Source organism: Ambystoma mexicanum, chromosome 6q, assembly GCF_040938575.1.
Source record: "Ambystoma mexicanum isolate Mex_15411 chromosome 6q, UKY_AmexF1_1, whole genome shotgun sequence".
Lineage (NCBI taxonomy): Eukaryota > Metazoa > Chordata > Amphibia > Caudata > Ambystomatidae > Ambystoma > Ambystoma mexicanum.
Genome location: NC_090937.1, coordinates 1,174,506,148 through 1,174,531,907, shown reverse-complemented (window position 1 = coordinate 1,174,531,907; position 25,760 = coordinate 1,174,506,148). Strand labels below are relative to the sequence as shown.

Sequence of the window (25,760 nt, the reverse complement as noted above, 5' to 3'; positions counted from 1 at the left end):
GAACTTTTGTGGCCTGATGTATTTGTTCAAACGACGAAGGTCCAGGATGGGGCACTAGCCGCCCGTCTTCTTCCTGACAAGCAAGTACCTTGAGTACACCCCGGAGCCTCTTCGGGACGAGGTTGATGGCGCCTTTCCCGAGCATCGCCTGTACTTTCAACAGCAGTTGCGGGACGTGATTTTCCTTCCTGGCCACAGGTGGAACGTGAGGGCACTTCTTCAGGAATTCGATAGAGTGTCCTCTTGCCAGCGTATCCAGCACTCAGCGGTCGGTGGAGATGGACTTCCACACGCCGACGAAATTCGTCAGCCGGCCTCCCACCGGGGTGCTTCGGTGGGGGCCCGAGGCCACGGCCGCTTCAGTCCTGCTTGGAGGTGGTGGCCTTGCCGCCCTGGCCACCCTGCCGACGGCGGCAAGGCGCTCCCTGCTTGCCGCGACCCCTGTAGGCCTCCTGAGACGAGGAGCGTGCCGCCTGGCGGTAGGACGAGCCACCGCTGGATCCCTTGGAGGCCCCCTGTCTGCCTCCGGAGCTCCGAAAGGGCAGTCGTTGCTGAAGGGCTCCTACGGCGCGGGCCGTCTCCGTGTCCGTCTTTATGGCTTGGAGGGATTCGTCAACCACCTTCCCGAACAAGTTGCTGCCATCGAACGGCATGTCCAACACCCTGGTCTGGACGTCCTGACGGAAGTCGGTCGCCCGGAGCCAACCCCGTCGTCGTAGGCAAACTCTGTTGCCCAGCTGGCGGAACCCGGTATCGGCAATATCGGTTGCCACCGTTATGGCGTGGTCCGACGCCACCTCGCCTTCTTGAAGTATTTCCAGGGCCTCGGACCTCTTGTCGTCCGGTAGGGGGCCAGCTTAAACCAGAGCTCCCTGTCGTAACGGGCCACGATCGCCAGGGCGTTGGCCGCGTTGATCGTCGTTGCCGCCGACGAAATGACCCGTCGTCCCATGGCGTCCAACTTCCTACCCTCGCCGTCCGGAGGGGAATTCGACGCGGAGGCTCCTGACCCCGCCGCTTTCTTCTTCGCCGCAGCCGAGACAACCAAGTCTGGCGTTGGCTGGCCCGTGAGGCACAGGGGAGCGGTCTTGGGGACCCGGTATTTCTTCTCGTACCGGTCCCGTTTGGCTGGTGTCGTGGAGGGGTTCTTGAGCACCGACAGGCCCTCCTCCCAGATGTCATCGATTAGAGGCACCGAGATGACAGTCTTCCTCTTGGCCTCCCGGCGCTGATAGAGGAAACCTTCCTTTTTCTGCTCCTCCGGGCAGAGCTGGAACAATTGGGACGCCCTGGCTATCATGGCGTGAAATGAGCCAATCTCGTCAGGCGGAGAGGCCCGTGCGACGGGAGACCCGTTCCGTCGTCGTCGCCCTCAGAACCCATCGTCGAGCCCACCGCACCGTCATCTCCCGACTCGTGGGAGGATGAGGAGGGGACTGTAGGCCTTACGGGGGCGAGTGGAGGAGAGGGTTGGGTCCTCCGTCGTTTGTTCTGAGGACTTCCCGACGGGCCAGGTTGCGGGTCCTCCGGCCTGGGCCGTGGTAATCTCGTCCTTATCTCAGAGCATAAGGACTGGATCGCAGACAAAATGGCCGCCGAGCTATCCTGAGGCCTATGTTCCGGCTGCGCCGGAAGGGAAGGCTGCTCTTCCTCGCCATTGTCGTCTTCCTCGGTTATCTCCCGAGGATCTTCCTTACGGGATCGAACCTTCTCGAATTAGACTTCGAGATTCCTCACGGCCTCGGTCAGTTCCTCCTCCGAGGCTGACTCCGAGCTCGAGGAGGCTACCGTGCCCCCCCTCGCTTCTTCCATCATGGTGGCCATGACGATGGGCTGAAAAGAGGATTCCCTCCTTGGCGGCAGGGAAACTCTAGTCCCGGAGGCAGTCTCCGCTGGCGGGGTCTCTGCCGGCTTGGCCAGAGTCGCCGCGATCGCCTCGATAGAGGCGTTTGCCTGCTGGGTAGGGGCCTTCACCACCTTAGGTGCGTCCTGGACCTTCTCCTTAGGGGGAGGGGCGACGCCTCGCTCCCCCTCTCCCGAGATCGGACGGGGCTTCTCCCGAAGCTTACCCGGGGTCTCAGACTTCCTCTTCCCCGAACCGGAGCGATGGCTCATGGTTGACTGTGTCGGGGAAGGTGCGCCCTGCCTGGCAACCGAAGAGCTCGACCTTTCGGCGCTCCCAGAGCCAGCTGACTCGCGTAGCTTGGCCTGGTGTTGGGCCCCCGTCGTCGGGGCGCCCGCACAGGACTTAGAAGCCCGCTCGGACCCTTTCTTCTTCTTCTCAACCGTTGAGCCCTTCTCCAACCAGCTGGCGAGACGGGATCGACGGTCCCTCATGGTCCGCTCCGACAAGTTCTTGCAAAACTGGCAGTCCTTCTCTACATGAGCCTTGTCCCCATGAAAGCAGTAGAGGCATCGCGAATGCTCGTCCTCCTTAAACACATTCTGCAGCCCGCAACCAGGGCAGCTGCGAAACAGCTTGGGTCCGGGTAACGAACTCGCGTCCTGGGCCATCTCGAAGTAGGCCACAAATCTTCTGGAATCCTCCAAAAGGTTGATTCGACGAAATCTTCACCCTTGAGGGGCGTAGGAAAATCCTGCAACGGGTACCCGTTAACGGGAGTAGAAACGGTGGAGCTTGAGGCTCGATTAACTGAAAAAATGTGAAAATTCACCTGAAAAAGCGCGAAAACGCAGCAAAAGCTCGAGAGCTAAGCACGAGGACTCCCAACACTTGAACGTGCGGTAAAAATCTGAAGATGGCTGCCAGAGGCGGGGCTTAGGGAGATGGCAGTCATTGGCTGTGGTCAGTATGACGCAGAGATCAGTGATTGGTTACTACTACGAAAGACAGATCAGAAACGAAACTGATACTGATTTTTCTTTACCGAGGATTCCCAGCCGGACGACGGGGAATATTCATGAGCATGTGAATCCATGCCAGACCCCATGCTGGAGAATATTGGGTTTCTCCTGTATGTCTATTAAGCTTTCCAATCCCTGCACTTGCACAATCTGAATGACACAAGGGCTAGGATCGTTATTTTGTCCTCCTTTTGTTTCCCCCTCCTTGTCTTATCGTGCCTAGAAACACTTGTGTACAAGCACGTTATAAATGCAACATCATATCATAATCCAGCTTGTAGGTGGTTTTCAGCCTGTATCTGATGGTCAGCCAGCTGAGTTAATGCTTCTTCAATTGAGGCCAGGGTAAGGTGAGGAGTTACTATTTTATCTGACTCTCCCTCAGATTCGGAGTCAGAGGGTTTTTCTGAACTTAGATAGAGTCCTGATCTAAATCGATGCGACCTAGGGCTGAAAGGCTGGAAAGGCGATGGTGTGGACCAGTCGAGGAAGACGGTAGGTCAATTGCTGTCAGTCCCCTTCCTCTAAGAGAGGTTCCTAACTAGCTAGATTTAATTTATGTCTCAAGTTTTTGGACCTTCAAGATAATATGACGCCAATGTTTCAGATGGTATGTAGAGATAAGAAGTGTGTCAAGGAGAAGTTGGGTTCGAACAGTGTTTATGGGATTTGGGCAACAGTGTTCAAAGTAAAGTTAATGTGACAATGGCGCTCTTCCGTAGCCCCCTTCCCCACGTTCAAGGCACTCAGTTTTAGAAAGTTTCACAGGTTCTCAGGATTTACTTGGCAACTCAGATTGGCTTGACAAAAATCACAGTACCTTTATCTTGTCAGGAGGTACCTCTGCAACGGGTCTCTCAGGCTTCCCTCGCCCCGAGCCAGACCCCCTTGATTTTTCTCCAACTCACAAATGTTCAACTGGTTCAATGTTGCCTCCTGTTAAGTACCAAAGTTCAATTCAAAAAGTCATACTAGTAAAAATTGTACTCTTCTTCCCCTGGTTCTTGGTGGGACTCCCTACCCCACTCAAAACCAAGGCCTTTTGTTTTGTAGCGTCTGTACTTCATGCAGCTCTCTTTCACAGCTAAGGCTCCACCGGTCGTGGCCCTGTTGTCAGACTGCATGGTCCACCCTCTACAGGTCACGCAACCAGGCGCTTTCCTTTGTTTGAGCTCTCCTGTTCTTCTTGTGGGGTCTCTGCAGCCCGCCTGGATCAGCCTCCTGCCTGGTGGCCACCCCAATGCTTGTTCAACACATACTGCCTTGTTCCCTTACTTTCCCATCAACTTCGAGAATTTTGCTCCCACTTTGTTCCTCCGAAACTCCCCCTTTTTGGATCTCCATTTTCCTCGGTTTTCAGTGCTGCGCACAGCTCCCCTTTATTCACAGTAGCTTCCTATCCAGCTACCGAGTCTTTCGACAACATGTACTCCTAGACGTGAACACTCGGTTACATTGCATCAGCAGAATCCTTTTTGATAGTTTCACCAGACACGTCTTTCACTTACACGGTTGAGCGATAAGTGTGTATCTTGCTCAAACACACCTGGCTTTCGCATCGCTTGCCTCATCGGTTGCGTTTCCTTCTTTTTACTAACAGCACCCTTGTAGTCTGAGGTCAGGGTTTACTATCTGCCCCTCAGACACTCATGGGTCACCGTCTCGGCCCAAGGGAAGAAGCACTTGGAGTTCACATGAAAAGGGATTAGCACGCCTCCCTTTTCCAGACCTTTTCTCCCAACTGGAGTGGCAGGCTTCTGGCCACGCTGCTATAGGGCATTCCCTCATGAAGGCCCTCAGCATGCTGGATTTCCCCAGCTGGTCCTGGGCAGCCACGGCGCCACAGCTCTCTTCCCAACTCGTTCTAACCACGGAGTGCTTGGGTGCTTTTTACACTGTCCCGAATACCTGACAGGCTGCAGGTGTGCATGGTTAATTAATGTCAATGACAATGCCAATGCCTGGCCTCGTTAGTGGGACATAGAAATGAAGATGTTGATGAGCCTTAATCTGCATCATCATCTCCTCAGTACTATAATGGTGTTTCTCATAGGAAGTCTGTACTCCTTGACTTTCTCTTCTTTGTCACAGTACTTAAGTGAAGTTTGGGGGAAGAGGAGAGTGTGTCTGAATACATATTATGAAGGCTGAGGGGGTTTTGAGTAGGCCATTATCAAGGAAGGGGGACACACCATGTTTCTGGCCTAGAGGTGTCCTTATGATAGGAAAGTGGTATTGGTGTAAGCCTTCTCTTCCCCTTCGCAATGTTAGGATATGATGTGTCAAATCTCCTTATCTTATCAAGATGATAACTAGAGGTTGGTGGTTTTGGTTCTTTCGCTCTGGTACCCTCAAAGGATGAGGATAACAGGGAAGGAACAAATTGTGTCTCGCTGTAGCTTATAATAGTAGAGGTAGAGAGGGGGGCGGTGGGAGTCAGTGTCGTAGTTAGAGAAAGCGGTTTGCTGTCTTGGGGTTTTATGGGGTCACCCAGGGAATTGGTCTCCAAATAATCTCAAATGGTTTGCTTGAGGTCGTTCAGGGTGAAAGTGTCCTGGGCCTCTGTGCCACTCCCAGCCACTGAGTGTCAAAATCCCCATGCTACGATCAGAGTGTCATTGGTTCTATTTCTGCCGACCTGATCGGTTTCATATAGGTGGAGAAGGCAAAAACAGTCGATTCAGGAAGAGTTATGAAGATGGAAAGTGTATGCAAAACCTAGATCCGTCAAGTGCAGGGTGCGCCAAGTATCCACCAAATTGAAATCAGACAGCTTGTCTTGAGTTTACGTGAACTCGCTCCCACCACAGAGTATGTGCTCCTTGCCGACCTTATTTTTTCAGTGGCCATGACTAAGTTCATGTCCCCCCATCCATATCAAGTCCCCTTCCACCCTTGATCCCAGTAAGCGAAGCAGGTTTAACAAATGTTTCTTGAGCCATGTTAGGGGAATAGAAGGAGGCTATCATGTTCTTCATACCATGTACCTCTCCTTTCAGGATTATATATCTCCCCTCGGATCGCTATTACGAATAGCCTTGGGTCAGTGCCACATCTCTCCTTATCAGAAGTGCTACCCCTGCCCTTTTGATGGTTACTGAAGAGAAAGGTTGCACAGGAAACCCTTTATTGCGAAGTCGGCATTGATCGTTGGTCAATACAGGTGTCTCTTGCATGGCTAATGTGTGTATTTAGTTGTTTAATTCTTAAGCAGCTGCCAGCGCTTGATTGGTGAATTTAGGCTGCTGACATTTAGGGTCCTTAGTGTCAGAGTCATTTTAAATCTGGTCTGGTTCTACTCAGTAATGTGATCTCTGCGAGCCCCCTACGGTCCCCAGTTCTGTGCTGCCCGTCTGGTAAGATGGGCAAGGATGTTTCTGGCGTGTCCTGCCCTGTGTCCTTTTGTTGTTCGACCTGTGCGTGTACTAATCCATCGTCCATATAGAGTGCAATGACATTCCTTCCCTCTTACTCTCATGATTACCGCGTTAGCACCAAGTGCCCATTTTCCTGTGTCATGGTGACCACCTCTGTTCTCCTCAGCTGTCAGGTCTCTTCTTCCCAGAGGGGGCAGTGCACCATGGCTCCCTTCGCCAGCCTCTCCCGCTTGTTGTCTTCTTGCCCGCCAGGTTTCCATTCTCAACTGAAATATTCAGTAGTTTGTTCCCGACTTCGGGCGTGAAGAGAGTGTGGAGTCTGCCCTCCATTTGGAACTGCAGACCGAATGGATAAGTCCATTTGTATTTGATGTTCCTTTTCCTCAGCTCTTTCACCACTGGCCTCATCGTTCGTCTCTGTGCTAAATTGGGTTGAGAGACATCTTGATATAGTTGGACCGCTGACTTCCTCGCCTTTCCAAAAATAAGTTAATTTACGTTATAATCGTGCAGTTTCGCCAGAACATCTCTAGGAGGGCGGTCCTTGTCCCACTCTATGAACTCTATCAATTTTAATGGTGGCCGGAGAGTGTTGTGCTAATAGTTGTCCGAAAAGCTCCTGGATGCAGGTTTCAATGTTTCCTACTTCTGCCCCTTCTCTCAGAAATCGTACACTGAGATTGTCTCTTCGGGCCCTATTCACAAAGTCGTCTCACTTGGACCGAAGGTACTCATTGCCCTCCCTCAGTTCTGCCATTGTGCAATGCTGACACCATGCGTGACTCAAGCTCGGACAGCGCTCTTTCGTTGTGGTCCACCCGTCCACCCAGCAACGCAATGTCCCTTTTGTTTTCGCCAATGGAGGTCAGTAACTCTCTTTGCAGATCCGCAATCTCCGAGTGAAGTGAACTTTTCAGATCTTGCTTTAGCGCGTCAAGGGATCTCACTAGAAAATCTGTTGCGAGTGGAGGGGCTTTGGATGGCTCACCTGGCCCCCCCTTACTCCCTCCCTATCTCGTCCCCTGGTATGGCAGGCAGCTTTGTCGTGATTTCTTTTTTTTTTTTTTTTAAAACCTTTATTTTTGGTCTTTCGACACAACAAACAACTACTCACCCACATTAGGGTGGCTTTAACTTTACGCCTTCAACCAGTGCCCCGACCTCCCCGCCTCCCTCTGCGACTCCTCCCTCCGCCCCCGCTGCATCCCCATATCGTCCCGCTCTTGCGTCAATTCGCCCCTCTGGTGAACCAGTGGAAGATCTCAAGAGTCTGAGTTAGAACAGTATCAGGGTGTGTTCCCAGTGACCAACGGGTCCACTGCGGAGGTGGTGTCGGCCTCACTTATTAGAAAGGATATTAGCGGGCCCCATATGTCGGGCGGGCGAGCGTGAAGTGGTAAGCATTTTATGAAATCAGTTTCTGTGTCCTGGCAATAAAGCACATCTTTCCGCCATGCAGTGTACGATGGTGGCGGGCCACGGCCCCACGCCATGGCGACTCTTCTGCGAGCTAGTGTTAGTAGGAGTCCGGTCAGCTTCCTTGACGGCATGGACAGCAACCTCGTCATCCCCAACAACGCTGCTGTGCATCGGGGTTGTATCGTTTCACCGACAATTGCGGATGTCGTGTCCAACACACGGTTCCAGAATGGGGCTACCTCCGGGCATTCCCATGCGAGGTGCACAAAGTTCGCTGATAGAGTCCCGCATCTTCTGCACTCTGCCTGGGCTTCGGGATGGTGCTTGTTAGCTTTTTCCGGCGTATAGTAGGTTTGGTGGAGGAAATGAAAATGAATAAGCTTGAGCCGGGTGTTAAGTGAAATTTTTTGAGTTTGCTTCAGAATGTGACTCCAGTCGGCCTCCGATATACTTGTGGATAGTGCCCGTTCCCATCTCGTTTTCGCTCTTGTATTCACGTTGGGTGCTCCGGTGGTCAGCGCTTTGTAGATTAGCGACACCAGTCTGCCCTCTCCCTGAGCTTGAATGACATCATGTAGTAGTTGCCAAGTCGGTGGTTGCCTCGGGAAACCAGGCAGGTGGGTCTGCAGAGTGTATCGGGTCCGGAAGTAGAGGAACACGTCTAGGGCCGAATTACCCCCTTTCTGTTTGGCCTGTTCAGAGGTCAGAAAGCCCTCCTCTGTGAATAGGTCTCCGAGGGATCGTATCTGCAGTTTGTCGACCCACTGGTGAAACACACTCTCCGATGTTAAGGGGATTCCCGGAATATACTTGACTGGCAAGAGGGGGGAGTATCTTGTCTGTATCCCCAGTTTGTTAGCTAGCGACTTCCAAACCTTGTATGTTGTAAGCATTACGTTCATTGTGCGATTGGGGACGGGAAGCCGACCAAACACCACAGCGGTCAAGAAGTTGGGCGTTGCCAAGGCCCTCTCGACCTGTACATGGGGGCGAATCATTTGCTTTGCGTACCAGTGGCTAAGGTACTGAGCTTGGGCTGCCCAGAAGTATTTTTCCATGTCTGGTAGAGCCAGACCACCGCTAGACACGGGGAGTGTCAGCGTTGTGTATGCCACTCTGGCCGGCTTCCCAGCCCACAGTAGATCCAGAACCAGGGTTTTCAGCTTTTTCAGGAAGGATTGTGGCAGTAACAGCGGGATATTGTTGAAGAGATACAGCAGTTTTGGCAGCATTACCATTTTGACTAGAGAGGTCCTGCCCCAAAGTGTCAGTGGGAGTGTCTTCCAGCGTGCGATCTTGTCTTGGAGAGACCTCAACACCTCTTCATAGTTGTCTCGGAATACCTCCAGTGGGTCCAGTGACAGTTGGATGCCAAGATATCGTACCCTCGAGGATTTCCACTCAAGTCCGAAGTCGTCGGCGAATTGCCTCGTGTCCCTGGTCAGTGGGAAGACGACTGATTTTGAGTGATTGATTTTCAGTCCGGAGGAGGCCCCGAATTTGATGACTTCCCTCATGACCGGGTTCAGGTTGGCCTCGGGATCTCTTATAAATAGTGCAACGTCGTCGGCATATAGGGATACAATGAGTTTGTGTGGGCCGATAGTGAGCCCCATTTGTTGGCGCCGTTCCCGCAGGTTGGAAGCTAGTGGCTCCATTACCAGAGCGAAGATTAGCGCCGACAGGGGGCATCCTTGCCTCGTGCCGCGCTGTAGGTTTATTGCTGCTGATTTTGCTTTGCCCACTATGATGGTGGCCTGTGGGTTGGTGTACAGGAGAGAAACCAGTTTGATAAAGCGGGCTCCCAGCCCCATTCTGGTGAGGACCATGAACATGAACGGCCACTCCACGGAGTCAAATGCTTTTTCTGCATCAAGTAGGACCGCTATTGCCTGGTGCGAGGGGTCTAGTGCCTCTATGATTCCAAACATTCTCCGGATGCCGAAGGTCGTATTGCGGCCGGGTATGAAACCAGCTTGGTCAGCTAGCACTAGAGCGGGCATCAGGGGCATCAGTCTATTCGCCAGAATCTTAGCAAGGATTTTATTGTCCAAATTGAGCAGGGAAATCGGGCGATAAGATGCACAATTGTCTGGGGGCTTTCCTGATTTGTGCAAAAGGACGACGTTGGCCAGACGGGAAGTTGGAGGTAGGGTTCCAAGCTCAAGCGCTTCCTCATACACTGCTGCCAGCAGTGGAGCCAGGGGTTCTGCAAAGGCCTTATAGAATTCTCCCGTTAGACCATCCGGGCCTGGAGCTTTGGAGGGTGGTAGTGCCTTTATGGTTTCTTTGATCTCTTCTTGTGAGATTAGCTCGTTCAGAGGTTCCCGTAGGTGATGTTCGACCCAGTAGAGCTCAGTGCCCTCCAGGTATTCCAGGGGGAGGTGCGAGTCTTTCGGCAGCTTGGCACTGTAAAGGTCTTGGTAGAATGTGCCGAATTCCTCCGCTATCTCTTCGTCAGTGTGGACCACTACCCCTTGGCTGGTTCTAATCTCTTCGATTTGGGACTGTTTGTTGTCAGCTTTGATTAGATTTGCCAGTAAGGCACCTGGTTTCTGGCCCTCGCCATATTGGCGGATTTGGATGGGGCGTTGGAGAAATTTCGCCTCGCGCTCCGCCGTGTCGTTGAATTTCTGCAATTCTGTCCTCAGTGTCGCTGCAGCTACAGGGTCATTGTTGTTCACGTTCTGGGTTTCGAGCTGTTTTAGTTTTTTTTCACAGCTTGCGAGCTCGCCCCTGATGAGTTTGAGAATGCCGTTTTCTTTGGCGAGGCAGACACCTCTGATAAAACATTTAAAGGATTCCCAAATCATGCTTGCTGAAGGGACTGAGCCCAGGTTAGCTTGTAGAAACACGTCTATCTCTTCTCTTAATTCTGAGGCAAAAACCTCGTCCTGTAGTGATCCCTGCTTGAAGCGCCAGCGTTGTAGCGGCGGGGTGGGGCTGGTTGGCTGAAGCTTGAGGAAAATTGGTGAGTGGTCTGAGAGTGTTCTCGGGTGGATGAGGCACTGGCCACATATCAGAGTGCTGTTGGTTGAGGTGAAAAAATAGTCGATTCGGGAGCTTGTGTTATGGACTGTAGAGTGAAAGGTGTATTCGCGCCTTTCGCCATTGGAGATTCGCCATGTGTCGTGTAGGTCAAATGCCTTGCAGATTTCCATTATTTGATTAGCAGCTTTCGAAGTTGGTTGATGTTTAGCTGATGATCTGTCCCTCGCAGGGTCCATAACTGTGTTCATATCACCGCCCCACACGACCGTGGTGGGGCCAAGCGCGGAGAGCTGTGTCATCACCCAGCTGAAGTTGTTATGGCCATCCACATTCGGGGCATATGAGTTGACAAAGGTCACTTTCTGACCGGCGATGATGCCATTCACCAGAAGTGCTCTGCCTTCCTCGTCTTTTGCAGTGTGTAGTAGCCGGAAGCTGAGCCGCCTGTGTATGAGGATTGCAACGCCCCTCGAGTATGTGGAGTAAGACGAGAAGTATCTGTGACAGCCCCAGCTTTTGGCCCACTGGCGGCCACTCGTCGGTGTGAAATGTGTCTCTTGAATCATTGCCACGTCTACCTCATGTCGTCTGAGATAGTGTAGGATTTTCCTAGATTTAGCTGGGATATTACCCCCTCTGATGTTCCATGTTAGGACGTTGAACGGGGCGGCTTTGCATTTATTTCAGGTCCCGTGTCCAGGTCAACGGGCAGCTGCGTTCTGGTTGAGCGGGAGCCGCTAACCGGGTCTGTGTGTAGCGGCTGGGGGTCACAGTGCAACGGAGAGGACGGCGTCTGGCAGGGGGCAGGCAGCGTGCAGGACGAGCAGGAATTGTCGGCGCTGGATTTCTCTAACAACTTTGTAATACTCGAACTTCGGGCAATCCCCAACTGGCCCGTAACGTAGTTCTCCCAAGGGTGGGCAACCACGAACATGCTCACCGGGAGGTTCCAACTTACCCCACCCAGAACAAACTCGGCCTTAGGGGTCGCCATGCCGGTACGCGGGAATCACTCCTCGGCAGGCAGACCCCACTCAGGCTAACGATAACTTAACGGTAGCTGCGCTGGGGGTGCCTGGGGCCTCCCAAGTGTCCCAGCCCCGACTTATGCCGCTGTATTTGATCCGGCCCACTCAGTTCAACTGTGTCGGGTCTTGTGCTCCACCGCATCCACCCGTTTAAGGAGGGTTCCTGGGGATTCTATCCCTTTGCGGTCTGGGGCGAGCTTGATTCTGATCCGGGAGTCCCAGGCGGTCGAGGAACAGGTTTGCCTCCTCTGGGGTTTGGAAAAAGTGGACCCTTCCCTCGTGCTGGACTCTTAAGCGTGCTGGGTAGAGCATAGAATATGGCAGTTGGCTGTTGCGAAGCCTCTGTTTAACGCTTGTAAATGTTCTCCTTTGTGTTTGGACTGCCGGGGAGAAATCGGGGTAAAAATGGATTTTGTCTCCATCATGACTCAGATCGCCTTTCTCCCTGGCGAGCCGGAGAAGGGAGTCACGGTCTCTGTAGTTCAGCAGCTTCGCTATTATGGGTCTCGGAGGGGCCCCTGGTGCTGGTCTTGTTGCAGGAATCCTGTGGGCTCTCTCGATTATGAATAAGCGAGAAAGGGCCTCGCGGCCGAACAACGTAATGCATAAGGTTTCCACGAAGTCTTCCATTTTCCCCTGCATTTGATGTTCTCTCACCCCGACTATCCGGAGGTTATTCCTCCTCGACCGACCTTCGAGGTCCTCGCACTTGGCGGCTGTTAGTTTCATTTGTGATTCCAGCTGTAGTACTCGGTTTGTAAGGGTTTCCGAGCTGTCGTCGAGATTTGACACCCTCTGCTCCACCTCGGTTAGGCGTTCGGCTTGGGAGTCCATGCGGTGTTGCATCAGATCGACTTTGGACGCGAGGCCGTCCATTTTGTTACTCAGGCTGCCGATCCCTGCTTTTAGGTCGAGGAGGATTTCTTTAATTTCAAAGGGGTTTTCTGTCGTTCCCTCCTGGTGGGGGCATTCCGACGGTGCCGCCTGCTCCTCGGGTTGGTGGGGGGCTCTGGGGGTCAGACCGCTCTCAAAGTTTAGCTTCCTCTGCGATTTGTCGCTTTTCCCCATCTTGGCTGCCGGTGGTGAGGTCGAGGCAGCCGCCGGGTTGCACTGATAGCGCGGCCCTCCTGGAGGAATTCCGTGAGAGGCTGATATAGGATGTTCGCTGTGAGCCGGGGGGTTGGCTGTTTAGATGCTGCGCTGGCCCTTGACGAGAGATGTTTACAGTGGTTTTCTGCCGGCTCCTCTTGGTTCCGGGGGCTCGGAGTATAGGGCAGTGTGATGGTTTGCGATAGAGGGGATCAGGTCGTCCGTGAGTTGGGAGGTGCCGCTTGGTCAGCTCTGCCGCTGCTGGTACGGCGGTCACCCGGTCCCAGAGGCGGAAGAAGGGGGGGGGACAACGCTGTTACCCCACCGCTCCTTACCTGCCAGGGCCCTCTGGCCGACGCCGCCTGGTCTCCGCCCGGTGGGTGTGGGCTGGGTGCCGGATCTGCAGGAGCCTGTCTCACGTCCGACTCTTCCGCTCCGGCGATGGCTTCTGGCGGGGGGATGAAGGCGAACAGGGACTCTCGCCGGTTCTCTCTGGCCGCTGTCGACTCCTTGCCAGGATATTGGCCCCCCGTCTCGTGGGCTGCCCGGGGGGGGTGCGTCAGAGTCTACAGTGGGGAGGCTCAGCCTGTGGAGCACGGGGCCAAGTGGTCGACCCCGCTAGTCTCGGCAGCCGGGCCTCTCGGGCCGCGTCTCGGGTTGAGAGCTCCGATTTCGCTCGAGACTTCGAGGTGGCGCCGCCGGGGACTTCAGGAGTTCATGTACCGGGAAACAGGGGGGCTGTGGCGCTCGGATCCGTAGGATTAGCCAGGATTGATGCGGGGCTGCGAGGGAGCTCTGACCTAAGCGGCCATCTTGGATGGCCCTCTAGCGCCCTCTAGCTTTGTCGTGATTTCTGAAGAATGCTTGAATGCCTGGATCTTTTGGCTTGTGTGGGGATTTTGGCATGTTATCCTGTCTGCTTCGGGATGGCCTTGCGGTGACCAGACTCCTCACTGGCCCCTCCACTGCCCGACTGAAAGGCAATAGTCTCCTTCTTTGGACCCTCATACAGGAGGTCTGTCAGTTCACACTGTACCTTTGGACGTGACGGGGCAGATAACACCAAGGTAATCTACCACCTTCTCCATCAGGCGCTGGAAAGAGGCCTGAGGTTTGCCCCTTGTGGCAGTAGGTAGCAGATCAATCTCTGGTGAGGTGTCCGGGCCAATTGCCTCCTCCAAGTCGGCTGTAAGGTCCACTAAGTCCACCTGGTCCCCATACAATTCCTCCAGAAAGACTTCCCTAGGGTGGAGGGGTTCCAGCCCAAAAGGGTTGGTGCCCCCCTCCTCATCATACATGTCTTACAAATGGGACCTGTATACAGTTCTGGGGAGCGGGAGAAATTCCCTTGCGACTCCAGCATCGGTCAGCCATGCGAGAGATGGACCCTAAGTCAGAGTACCTATGTCCGGAGACGGTACAGTGGTACACTTGGATGTGACCTTAGCGTCTGCTTGTGGGTTGCCTGCCGACTTGTTCGAGCATGGTGGGATCCATCAGCTTGGCAGAAGTCGTCAGGCCACAGCTACCAGGGCCTTGGTGAAGATGTCCAGCATCTTCATCCTGAATTCCTCAGGGGTAGAGAATTCAGTGGGAAAAGGTACCTGTGTGGGTCTCTTCCTCCGTGGCATCCTTGGAGTGGTGGTTCCTCTTCTTCGACAACTAAGAAGAGTAATACCTCGAAGAACTGCTAAGGTACCTCAACCTTTTGCAATATTTCTTCTTTTTCTTGTCCTCCGGACTGGTTACCGTTCCTCTGTGCCACGGTCTGTGCCGGGCAACCTTGAACGGGTGCGTTTATCACCTCCCTATCATGTGGAGGAGGGTAAAACGCTTTGCCTCTCGTTCTCGAACCGCCTTCGGGTGCATCAATTGGCACGATGTGCAGTCCTGAATGTCGTGGCCTTCACCGAGAAAGTAAACACAAATGCGGTGCAGATCCAAAATGGGCATTTGACACTCGCATTTCATGCACAGTTTGAAACGTGAGAACTTTGCTGGATTCAGCATTGCGTCGAATAACAGAAGAGAAGGATTCAAGAAAACTCAAATACATTTTAAGAGCGGTATTCCTAAAGAGGTCAGAGTGTTTGCATAAAAAAAATCAATGGCGGTCACGGTGCGCGGCTCCTTTATATAAACTGATCCGACATTATGTCTGGCGCCAGTCATATAGGGGCGTTGGGCGGAGCAGATGCTGAGATGATGCATTAACGTGCTGCGCAACTTGGTGGTGGAAACATTTTTGAAGAGCAGCTGTGTTGGGAGATAGATATTAAAGATGAGTAATCCGTAGGAGTCCATTCAAAATATTTTTCAAATGACTGGTCTAATATGCCCCGATAGTTTAAGGAAATGTTGTTCAACAGCCCATAAGCAAGCCCTGATACACATGCCAATTCACATGGACATAGTCTGTTTAGTATTGGCCTTACCCTCAAAGGTTGTCAAACTGTTACTTCCTGGACCTAGACAGGTAATCATAGTGCCTCTTTGCACTAAGATAATGGAACCTCTCTTTCACCTTAAAAGAACATAGAGGAGGGAAGGACAATGGGGGCTATCTAGGAGAATAACTGAGCCCTCTTTCGGAAGAAAGGAATGCCTGGCTGTCATTTGTTTGTTAGAGAACAGGTAAGTAAAACACACAACAAAGAGCATGAAGCTCATTTTCATGTAGCACTCAAGTGATAGCTACCACAAAGATAGTCTTCATATTGAGCTAGCCTTAAGAGTGCTTAAGTTCAAAAGGAGCCTCCAGAAGAAATGCCCCAAAAGGTTTTGGAACAAAGGTGTTATCCAGCCCTTTCAGAAACTGTGCAGCAATTGCATAGTATGACGCCAGTCCAGGGAATTATCTTGAACAGCGATCTAGCGCTAAATAACCCTTAAAAGTGCCTGTACTAGGGCCAGTATTGACCAATGAGAGCAAATCCTTGAGAGCCGTGGGGCACAACACCGGGTTTATACACTTGGCTTAGCACCAGCAGGAAAATATTTTCCATCAGTAGGAATACATCTCCTTAGTGTACGAGATATTGGGTGACATTATATTGAGAACATATTCAGGTTAGGGGGTTGGGGGGGAAACATGTTTTGCAGAGGTATGGTACCTGTATGCGGTGTAGTGAGCCCAGCAGAGCACCTCAAATCAAATGGAGAATGGGGTCAGGGAAAACGTTTCACTCAGGAGTGGGGTGCTTCTTTGCATGAGTCTCCTCATAGGAGTCCCTGCAGTATTTGTGCCAGCGTATGGGGTACCGGGAGGGGCACCACTTGCCGTACCTTTATGCAGCATTGTAAATTCTTTACACACGTGCTCCTATATATACTACTGATGTCTAACTTGACAAGAGAAACTAGTGTCAGTGAAGTGAACCAGACCAATGAACATGCAGTGCCTGTGAAGAGCGGAGCTATTAGCCACGTGCAAACCCTGGCAGGCCACAACATTCTAGTTTAAAGAGTCAATTAAAACTGAGATGGTGAGCATTCAGAGCAGCACCTGTGGCATTCAGAAATAAAGCAACCGAGTTATGAGAAAAACTTTGGGTATATGTACATAACACCTATACCCCTTTTTCCAGTGGCACCAATGACATATGATAGAGCCAGCCCGAAGTCGCACCAGCCAGACCCTTTTGGCTGATCAAGGCTTTCTGGATGCCTGCTGTGCATGGAACAATTTCAAAACAGGGTAACTCTGTGGCAGAGGATAACTGTGTTGGGGACGATCCATTAGAAAGGGAATATGAAACCTACCATTTTAGAAGATTTGGATGTAGTCTGACTAACCTAAGGGCTAGGCAAAACCTGACCCAATTAATGAGCTACAGGTTCCCCCGAGTCCAAAGAGGTTTAGATTAGGGTGAAGAACTCACCCGATATCTGAAGAATTCAAATCTGCTGATTAAGTGATGTATTCCATGTTGGCTCTGTTATCGATGATGTAGGTCTACCCAAAAACAAAATACTTAGGTACCTTAGGTACTAAACCGAGGTACTTAGGCAGAGCTCCAAGGTTTCTTGTAGCCATGAGTGTGAAGGCCAGCCAGTCCTGTTACGCTTGGAATTCAAGGACTTGCAGTTTTCCTAAAATTGAAATGGGGAAGAAAAAACGAAAAGTCTCACAATCCAAAGAGGAAACAGGACTGAATGGCTTTCTCACGTGCATGGCCACAAGAAACCTAAGGGCCCTGAATTAGAGAAGAAAAGGATTATCTTTGGCTGTAGGTTTCTCTTACACAAGTATATTCTCCTATGGCCCAGGATGAAGCCAATAGTTCCATAATGCATGGCATCACGCACTTTGCCGTACATCAGTTTTAAGTAACTTCAGAGATCTCTAAGCAATCACATCATGAATAATACCAGCGGTAACCAGATACTGTGTCCAAAACAAGTAATCCTGGGCCTGTGGGCATCAGCTACAAATATATTTCCACTGCACAATTTGACACTTTGTTATGGTGCCATGCAACCATGAAAGCTGCTCAGTATATAACAAAAAGAGACAAGCAATAGAAGCTTAATGAGTTGGAAAGGAACAAAATCAGAACAGAAAATCACTAAAAACCCAGGTGGTGCTTGACCTCCTCCCCCCTGCAGAGCACAAGCAGTAAACAGATCATGCAGCAGGCCCCAAATCGAAGCGTGCACTGCAAAAGAAGCCAATAAGGGACACAAGACAAATGGTGGGACCAGGACTACGAAGGTCGCGCTGAGGTTGTTGCTGCTTTTTTTTTCTCCAAATCCCACAGCATCTGAAGAGCCATTTACAACTTCATCATTAGGTAGCATCAAGTTCCCAGAGTGAAATTATGGCAAAGATGGGCAGAAGGGTATTGTGCATGGACTTTTCATAGCTCTTAAATATACGCTGATAAGCCTCCGACTGCATACGAATAGCATTACACCAAAAAGAAACCATCAAAAAGTATTGCCTTGTCTGCGGAAAAAAATTAAATTAGTGGTGCAACAAAGGAAGTCTGTGGTTACCAAAGCATGTTTATTATTTTAAAAGCAGTACTCTAAACAATTCAAATATCCTTTCTCTATTATGACAATAATACAGTATTGCAGCTTTAATCTGTATGCCTACCTTAAACACATGTGTCGCGATAGCTCTTGCATAATTCGGTCATGCTTTCCTGTGGATGAGAATTTTCCCAGCCAGCTTGGAAAAGTGGGAAATTGAGACATGTAACCTCTCATCAACTCTCCTGGCAGAACACTTGCGTAGATCGCCTGAATATGAAACATAAATGTTATTCTGACAATGAGAGATGTGGTATGCAACTCTAAAATTAACTCAAGAGGCAATCATTTAATTTGTAGTAGTGATTTGCTTTTCTACTGCACACACAGATGCACTTTTGTCAGTAAATGTCGAGGAAAAAAAATGTGATCCTCTTAAGGTCACAGAACTCGAGGGGACTTGCAATATCCCTATGACGTACATGAGAGGGTACTTTGTATCTCATACTATGTGGTCACATCATCATCACCTTTAATACTTGATCCCTTGCTTGCTCTGAGGCAAAGAACTTCCAGTGGCTTCTAAGCAAAGTAAATGTACAATGTGTTTGTCTGGAGAAAAAAACAAAAAAACTGATATACAGCTTGTGATATGTTGCAAACCAACATTTTAAGAGATTTAATAAAACTGCATTTCATAACCAGCATTAGGTTTATGAATAAGTGGTAACATGCCGATAGATTCCTGTGCTAAAGCCCAGCAGTTCCCTAAATGACCATAGTAGAATAAAAGCGCCTTATTTACCAATGACTGACTTGACGTAGAAAAATATTTCACAAGAAAGGAATATGAAAAGCTAGTCATTGTTTTGTTTTAGCAGCAGCGGGCATTGTTAATTCATGAATAAACTATAACCTAATCAGATTGGTGATGTCCATTTTCTTATTTTGTTAACGTTGATTGCTAATAACCATACAACATTAATGGCCAGGTGTGGGGACGGATGTTGTATAGAAAGCCCACTTCTATCTGATGAAGTAGCGCCCTGTACTTTTTCCTGGCTTTAATGGGGTTTGGACTAAATCTTTCATACCAGCCACGCTTAATTCAAAGCTGGACAGAGTCTTTCTGATATAGAATGCTGGGGTATGCTCTCCCGGTTAGTCATGTGGCTCGGCTTGTGGTAGTTTTCTTGGCTTGTGTGTGAGTGAGTGAGAGTGAATGAGTGAGAGAGTGAGAGAGTGAGAGTGTGAGAGAGTGTGAGAGAGTGTGAGAGAGTGTGAGTGTGAGAGAGTGTGAGTGTGAGAGAGTGTGAGTGTGAGAGAGTGTGAGTGTGAGAGAGTGTGAGTGTGAAAGGGCTCCACTTGGTGGAAATCATTTTACTAGTATGGGTCCTTTTTGACTCTCACCTCCATTTGTCTTGATTTGTCTTGAGGGACCACATGACTCTTGTCCTTTGATGTGTGGGGTCCCTCTTTGGCCACTGGATGTACTTACCCAACGACTGGGGTCTGTAGTCAGCATGAAACCAACTGACAGGCAAATGTCGATGTCCATATGGAATAGTGTGGATTCACTTTGTGTGAGTGTGAGTGAGAGAGTGAGAGAGAGAGAGAGAGAGAGAGAGAGAGAGAGAGAGAGAGAGAGAGAGAGAGAGAGAGAGAGAGAGAGAATGAGTGAGAATGAGTGAGTGTGAATGAGTGAGTGTGAATGAGTGAGTGTGAATGAGTGAATGAGTGAGAGTGAATGAGTGAGATGAGTGAGAGTGAATGAGTGAGAGTGAATGAGTGAGAGTGAATGAGTGAGAGTGAATGAGTGAGAGTGAATGAGTGAGAGTGAATGAGTGAGAGTGAATGAGTGTGAGTGAATGAGTGTGAGTGAGAGAGAGTGCGAGTGAGAGAGAGTGCGAGTGTGTGTGAGAGAGAGTGCGAGTGTGTGTGAGAGAGAGTGCGAGTGTGTGTGAGAGAGAGTGCGAGTGTGTGTGAGAGAGAGTGAGTGTGAGTGAGAGTGAATGAGTGAGAGTGTGAGAGAGTGCGAGTGTGTGTGAGTGAGAGTGCGAGTGTGTGAGAGTGCGAGTGTGTGTGAGTGAGAGTGCGAGTGTGTGTGAGTGAGAGTGCGAGTGAGTGAGAGTGAATGAGTGAGAGTGAGAGTGAATGAGTGAGAGTGAGAGAGTGTGAGTGTGAGAGAGTGTGAGTGTGAGAGAGTGTGAGTGAGTGACCCCTCTGTTTGAATGTTTGGTATGTGACTGCGTGCTGTTTATTCAATACCTACCGAGGAGGATAATGAAAAAAACAAAAAAAAAACAGTTACCAATTCACCTTATATAATGCTGCAGCTATAACTGCACACTGGAATGCCTGCTGTTCTAGAAAGGCCAGAAGCTCTGCAACAGCATCGTCTAACAATCCACTGAATCCAACAGCAAAGTTCTGCCTCTTCAGAATAACCAGAAGGAACTAACTGCAGCGCTACTTCCCACTGATCACTCCAGTTCTCCTCACTGGAGCACAACCTTTGCTTGAAATACATCACTCTGAAGCTCCTAACAGTGACTGCATCACCGGACACAGAAGCAGAAACCCCTTTCGCTACCAGGACCCTGAATGGTTTTAGTGTCAAACCAAGCACAGACTCTTCAACTTAGGACATCAGGCAAGTGTCCTGGGTCCTCTTCCCCCATCTGGGAATCTTCAGAGGTCTGCTCTGCCCTTTGTCTTGAAACCATCCTGTCAAACCCTCCTCCCCAGTAATTCTTGCATGGCTGACTCCTTTATAGTGTTTCTTTGAAAGAATGCCTTTAGTAATCGTTCTTCACTGGGGTGTTCTCAAGTCAACCCCAGTCACAGAATCCAAATCCTATGCCTGAGGAAAAAAGAGGGTGCCAGCATTGTGGAGTACTGCTGACTGTAGCTTCTTTGCCTTCAGCCCTTTAGGCTCGTACCCTCGATCAGGGAATCATCAAATAGTCAACCATCCTTCTCAAGGGTTTTTATTTATTTATTTATTTAATATTTATATTGCGCCGGTAGCTCGCAAGCCTCGGGGCGCAGAAACAAGGACACGAGAACGGACGGAACAGATAGTGATTAGACAGAGCAGACGGGACAGTCAAATAGAATTAAGCTAACTGAGGCATATGCCGTGATGGCCGTTTATTTGAAGATATGGGTTTTTACCTGTTTGCGAAAACGCGAGTAGTTGGTTTCCAGTCTAAGGTGGTCTGGTAGGTTGTTCCAAAGGTTGGCTGCAAGGGTTGGAAAGGCTCTACCTAAGCCACTTTTGAGTTTGTGAGGTGACGTAGCAATTTTAACAAGTTGGGATGATCTCAGTGTTCTATTAGGAACGTATGGTTTGATCCTAGTTTTTAAGTAGGTTGGTGCCTTTCCGTAGATGCATCTGTGAACGATGGTTAAGGTTTTGAAATGCACCCTATCTTCGATTTTCAGCCAATGAAGCTCTCTTCTGGAGTTGCTGATATGTTCCGTTTTAGTTTTGAGCTTGACAATTCTTACCGCGTTGTTCTGTACAATTTGGTAGCTTTGTAGGCATTGCTTGGAGGCACCCAGGACTAGAGCGTTGCCATAGTCAAGGCGCGATAAGATGGTGGCTCTTGCTATGGTCGCACAATTCTCCTCGGATATGAAAGGTCTGATGGCTTTTATTAGACGGAGGTGGTAGGCACAGTTTTTTTTGATGAACTGTACTTGGGCGTCCGCACCCAACGATGCTTCTAGCAGCATACCTAGGGTTTTAACCTTGCTTAGGACCGGAATGGGGGTATCTTTAATGTGGAAGGATGTGTAGGATGCGGGTAGCTTAGCACGAGCAGAGGATGAGCCGAAAATCATGAGTTCCGTTTTTTTTCCGTTAAGGCACATCCAATTGGTGTCCATCCATTGCTCCACATGGTTGTATATCGTGGTAAGTTGCTCGCTATCTTTCTGATAATTGCCACTTAGTTCGAATACAAGCTGTGTGTCATCAGCATAGTTAGTGAAATAGGTGTTTATGTGGTCTAGAACAAGGCATAGGTATTTTAAGTAAAGATTGAACAGTAGGGGTGACATACTGGCCCCTTGGGGAACTCCACAGAGGATTTCTTTTTCAAGGGAGAACTTGTCCCCCCAGTGCACTCTGGATATTCTGTTTTTGAGAAAGGACATTATCCATCTGATGTTTTCTGATGTTGGGTTTTCCCTGCAGCAGTGTTCCATAATCACAACCTATGGTGGTATTTAAATAACATCCACAATGACTGCACCCGGAAATAACAAACAGCTTGCTGCAGAGCTTTTTTGGACCCCGGATACTACTCTCCTGAATCCCTGGCAAAGCTGGTGAGTACTTTCTTCACTTGAATCTTCATCTCTGGGTTCCCTCTCCATCAGCAAGGGTCGTCGGTCGCTTTAACACCACTGAAGTCCAGAAACTGCACCTCTGGATACTTTCGCAGAAGCTCACTTTCCCCACAAAAGCCCAAACACGCACATCTGGTATCCCATGGTCTCTTCACGAGCTCTTTCTGGTCGGATAGGAAAAGTATTTTACTTGCCTTTGATTGCACTTCCCCTTCAAGGAAAGACTGTTTATTGAGCTCTTTGGACTCTTCGAAACTAATTTGCTTACCTGTCGCAGTGTTGTATTTATTTTACAAAGTTTAATTACCTATAAGGATCTAGTTACTTACCTGTAACTCCTGTTCTCCAGCACTGTTATCTTTTATAGATTCATATGCTGTGAATATTGCATGTCATCAAGCTGGGAATCCTCAGTAACAGAGCAGTTTCTGAAAACATCAGTCACTTTAGTGCTCTATCATCCTTTTTGGGTCACACTGCCCCCACAGCCAATGGAAAGGGCTGCCTTGGCTCCACCCCTGGAGGCCACCTTCATATATTGGCATAGCATGCGTTAAGGGGAAGCATGAGCCAAGAAGTGCCGAGCGGGGTAGGTGGGAGGGTCACATTTGAATCTATGAACGATATTGATGCCAGAGAAGAGGAATTACAGGTAAGTAACTAGATCCTTCTCCAGCATTGCATCTTTCATAACTTCACATGCTGTGAATAGATTACAAAACAGTACCATATAACCATAAATGGGTGCAGGCAAGCTCCTTGTAGCAAACACCACAGGAGACACTAATCTTACAGAAACATGTCACGTAGTATGGCCTGGCCGACTCCCGACTCTGCAGCAGAATCCCTGTCGATGCAATAGAACTTTGTGAAAGTGTGCACCGACCTCCATGCCGCTGTTCTCCAAATGCCAAGAAGTGGTATGCCAGAAAGGAGTGTGGTACTAGTGGCGAACGATCTGGTGGAATGAGCCCTGGGCCTGCTAGGGAGAGGCCTGCCCACCTGCTGATGGCAGAAGGAGACACTGGAGGAAAGCCATCTGGCAATAGAAGGTTTGGACAAAGCCCTTCCACTCCCAGACAGGCCAAATGTCATTAAGAGCTGTGAAGTCTGCCGCAAGGGCTTAGTTTGAGAGACTTAGTACTTTAACACTCACACGATGTCAAAGGTGTGCAGAGCATGCTCAGACGGCGTAACCAGTGATGCAAAGAACACTTGTAACACCACAGGTTCATTGAGACAAAATGAAGACCAGACCTTGAGAACAAATGAGGGGCTGGTACATAGAACCACCTTGGATTTGTGTAACGATAGGTAGGGTGCCTTGCAAGAAAGTGCTTGTATTTCAGCCACACGCCTGGCTGAGGTAATGGCCACTAGGAAGGCGGTCTTCCAAGACCGGACCTTCAAATGGAACGTGGATTGGCTCAAATGGTGGTTATCAAGATAGAAAGGACCATGCTGACCCCCCCCACGCTGGTGCTGGGAGCTTGATCGGTGGGAAAAAATAGACGTGATCCTTGAGGAACTCCTTGATTCATCTCTGGGACCAAAGCGAAGTAGAGGCAGGTGACCGGGTATGCGTTGAAATAACAGCTAAATGCCCTCTAATGGAGGAGTGAGCCAAACCGGCCCGTGCCAGTGACAACAGGGATGGCAGAAGGGCAGTTGCTTGAATGGTGAAAGGGTTGCGTTTATTGCAATATATTTTTAACTTTCTCCATTTGCTACTCTAACAATTAAGTGTAGAGGGAGGGCGGGCCCACGCTAAAACGTCTATGCAGTCCTGAGGTAGCTGACTAGCACCGAATTCTAGGAACACAGGAGCCAGGCTGTCAGGTTGAGGGAGGCTGGGTCGTGATGAAGAATGTTTCCATCATTCCTGGACAATAGGTTTTGACGGGGGTGCAACCTCACTTGAGTGGTCAAGGAGAGTTCTAGGAGGTTGGAGTACCAGAACTGCCTCTGCCATGCAGGGGCCACAACAGACTTGGGCCACCAAAGGAATCAGAGGGAAAGCATTGAGGGAATTCCCAGTCCATGGAAATGAGAAGGCACCCCAAGCTCTCTGGGAGAGGAGGCGAGAAACCTGCTGGCGCAAGCTCTGCACCGTTTGTTCTGATAGGTGGACAACAGTTGTATGTCCGGGTCTAAGCCTGAGGTTCCCCACAAACTGAAAACGTGTTGGATCTGGTAGTCCAGCAACTCCCACGTGTGACAAGAGCGAAGCTCCCTGCTGAGGGAGTACGCCATGGTATTCTGCAGTCCCAGTATGTGAAGAGGAATGAGGTACATGTGATGCTGTAACGCCCAGTGCCATAGCGACTGTGCTTCCAGCAAAAGGGAAGGAGATCTTGTTCCCCCTTTGCATGCAGATGTAGAAGATAGTGGTGGCGTGGTCTGTGAAGGTTCGCACCAACTTCCCGTTGATCCTTGGGGGGGTGGGAGGGGTGTAGGAGGGGGGAATGAATTGAGTGCCCAGAAGATGGCACGCAGTTACAGGAGGTTGATATGTAGAACCTTTTCCTCCTTGGTCCAAAGACCCCTGGTATGCAGGTTGTCGGAGTGTGCGTCCCAGCCGTCTAGGGAAGCACCCGTGGTGACTGTGATTTGATGAAGGGTCATCAAAAAGGGGGTGCCCTGAACTAGATGGGTTTTGACAGACAACCAACGCAGTGGTTCTTTGAAGTGTTGGATCAGCCTGATCTGGTCCTGCCAAGACCCGAGACCTGCTTTCAGCACGAGTCGAGGAACTCTTGCAGGGGCTGCATGCAGAGCCTGCAGTGATGTATGCGAGGGATGCAGGACGACGACATGCCCAACAGGGATTTGTAGCTGCAGACCGATACCCTTGATGACTCAGAGCTGCTACACTTTTGCCCGGGAGGGTGTTTACCCACTCCCCTGAAGGGGTTACCTTGCAAGGTAACGTGTCCAGATTTGCCCATAGGTACAACGTCCGCTGAGAGGGAACAAGGCAAAATTTTGGGAAGTTTAAGGAGAAACCCAGAGATGGAGACATTGTATTATCAGCGCAGTGCCGTGAGCGGTCTTGGCGTATGATGTCGCTTTCAGCAACCAGTCTTCCATACAGGGGTACACGTGTGTGCCCTCCAGACATAGATGAGCTACGACTGGTGCAAGGAATTTTGTGAAGGCTCATGGTGCAGATCGCGGCCTGACGGGTAGGGCTTTGAATTGGTAATGTTGCCCTGCTGCTATGAATCGCAGGTAGCAGCGGTGTGACCGATGAATAGGAATGTGGGTGTAGGTATCTTACAAATCTAGGGACGCCATTAAATCCTTGTGCAACAGTTGCGACAGTACCTGCTGTAGGGTGACCGTACAGAACGTTTGAGCTTTTAGATATTTGTTGAACAATCTGAGGTCTAGAATAGGTCACCAACCCCCAGTCTTTTTCCCCACCAGGAAACATCTGGATGACAGCGACCAGACTTTCTGTTGCAGAAGATGGTGCAACTTTTCTGCTTTCTTGATTGGCGAATGTGTGGCGGCGTCTTGATATATTCAAGCGCATGGCCCTGGTGGATGAGGGATAGCACCCATTCGTCGGTGGTGATGTTTTTGGGTGAATTCTGACAGTCTTCCTCCCAATGGGCTGCTGAAGTAGGAGAGAACCGGTCCAGGCTGGTCA

At 50.2% G+C, this 25,760-nt stretch overlaps 1 protein-coding gene across 1 annotated transcript in view; it reads right to left on the bottom strand.

Annotated features, from left to right (window-relative positions):
• The window catches only part of RFC1 (replication factor C subunit 1), a 1,503,724-nt gene that overhangs the window by 126,291 nt on the left and 1,351,673 nt on the right, over window positions 1-25,760 (bottom strand). Inside the window, exon 22 of the mRNA XM_069631787.1 lies at window positions 17,871-18,016. Coding sequence (XP_069487888.1) covers window positions 17,871-18,016 — 146 coding nt within the window. The remainder of the gene's footprint in view (window positions 1-17,870; window positions 18,017-25,760) is intronic.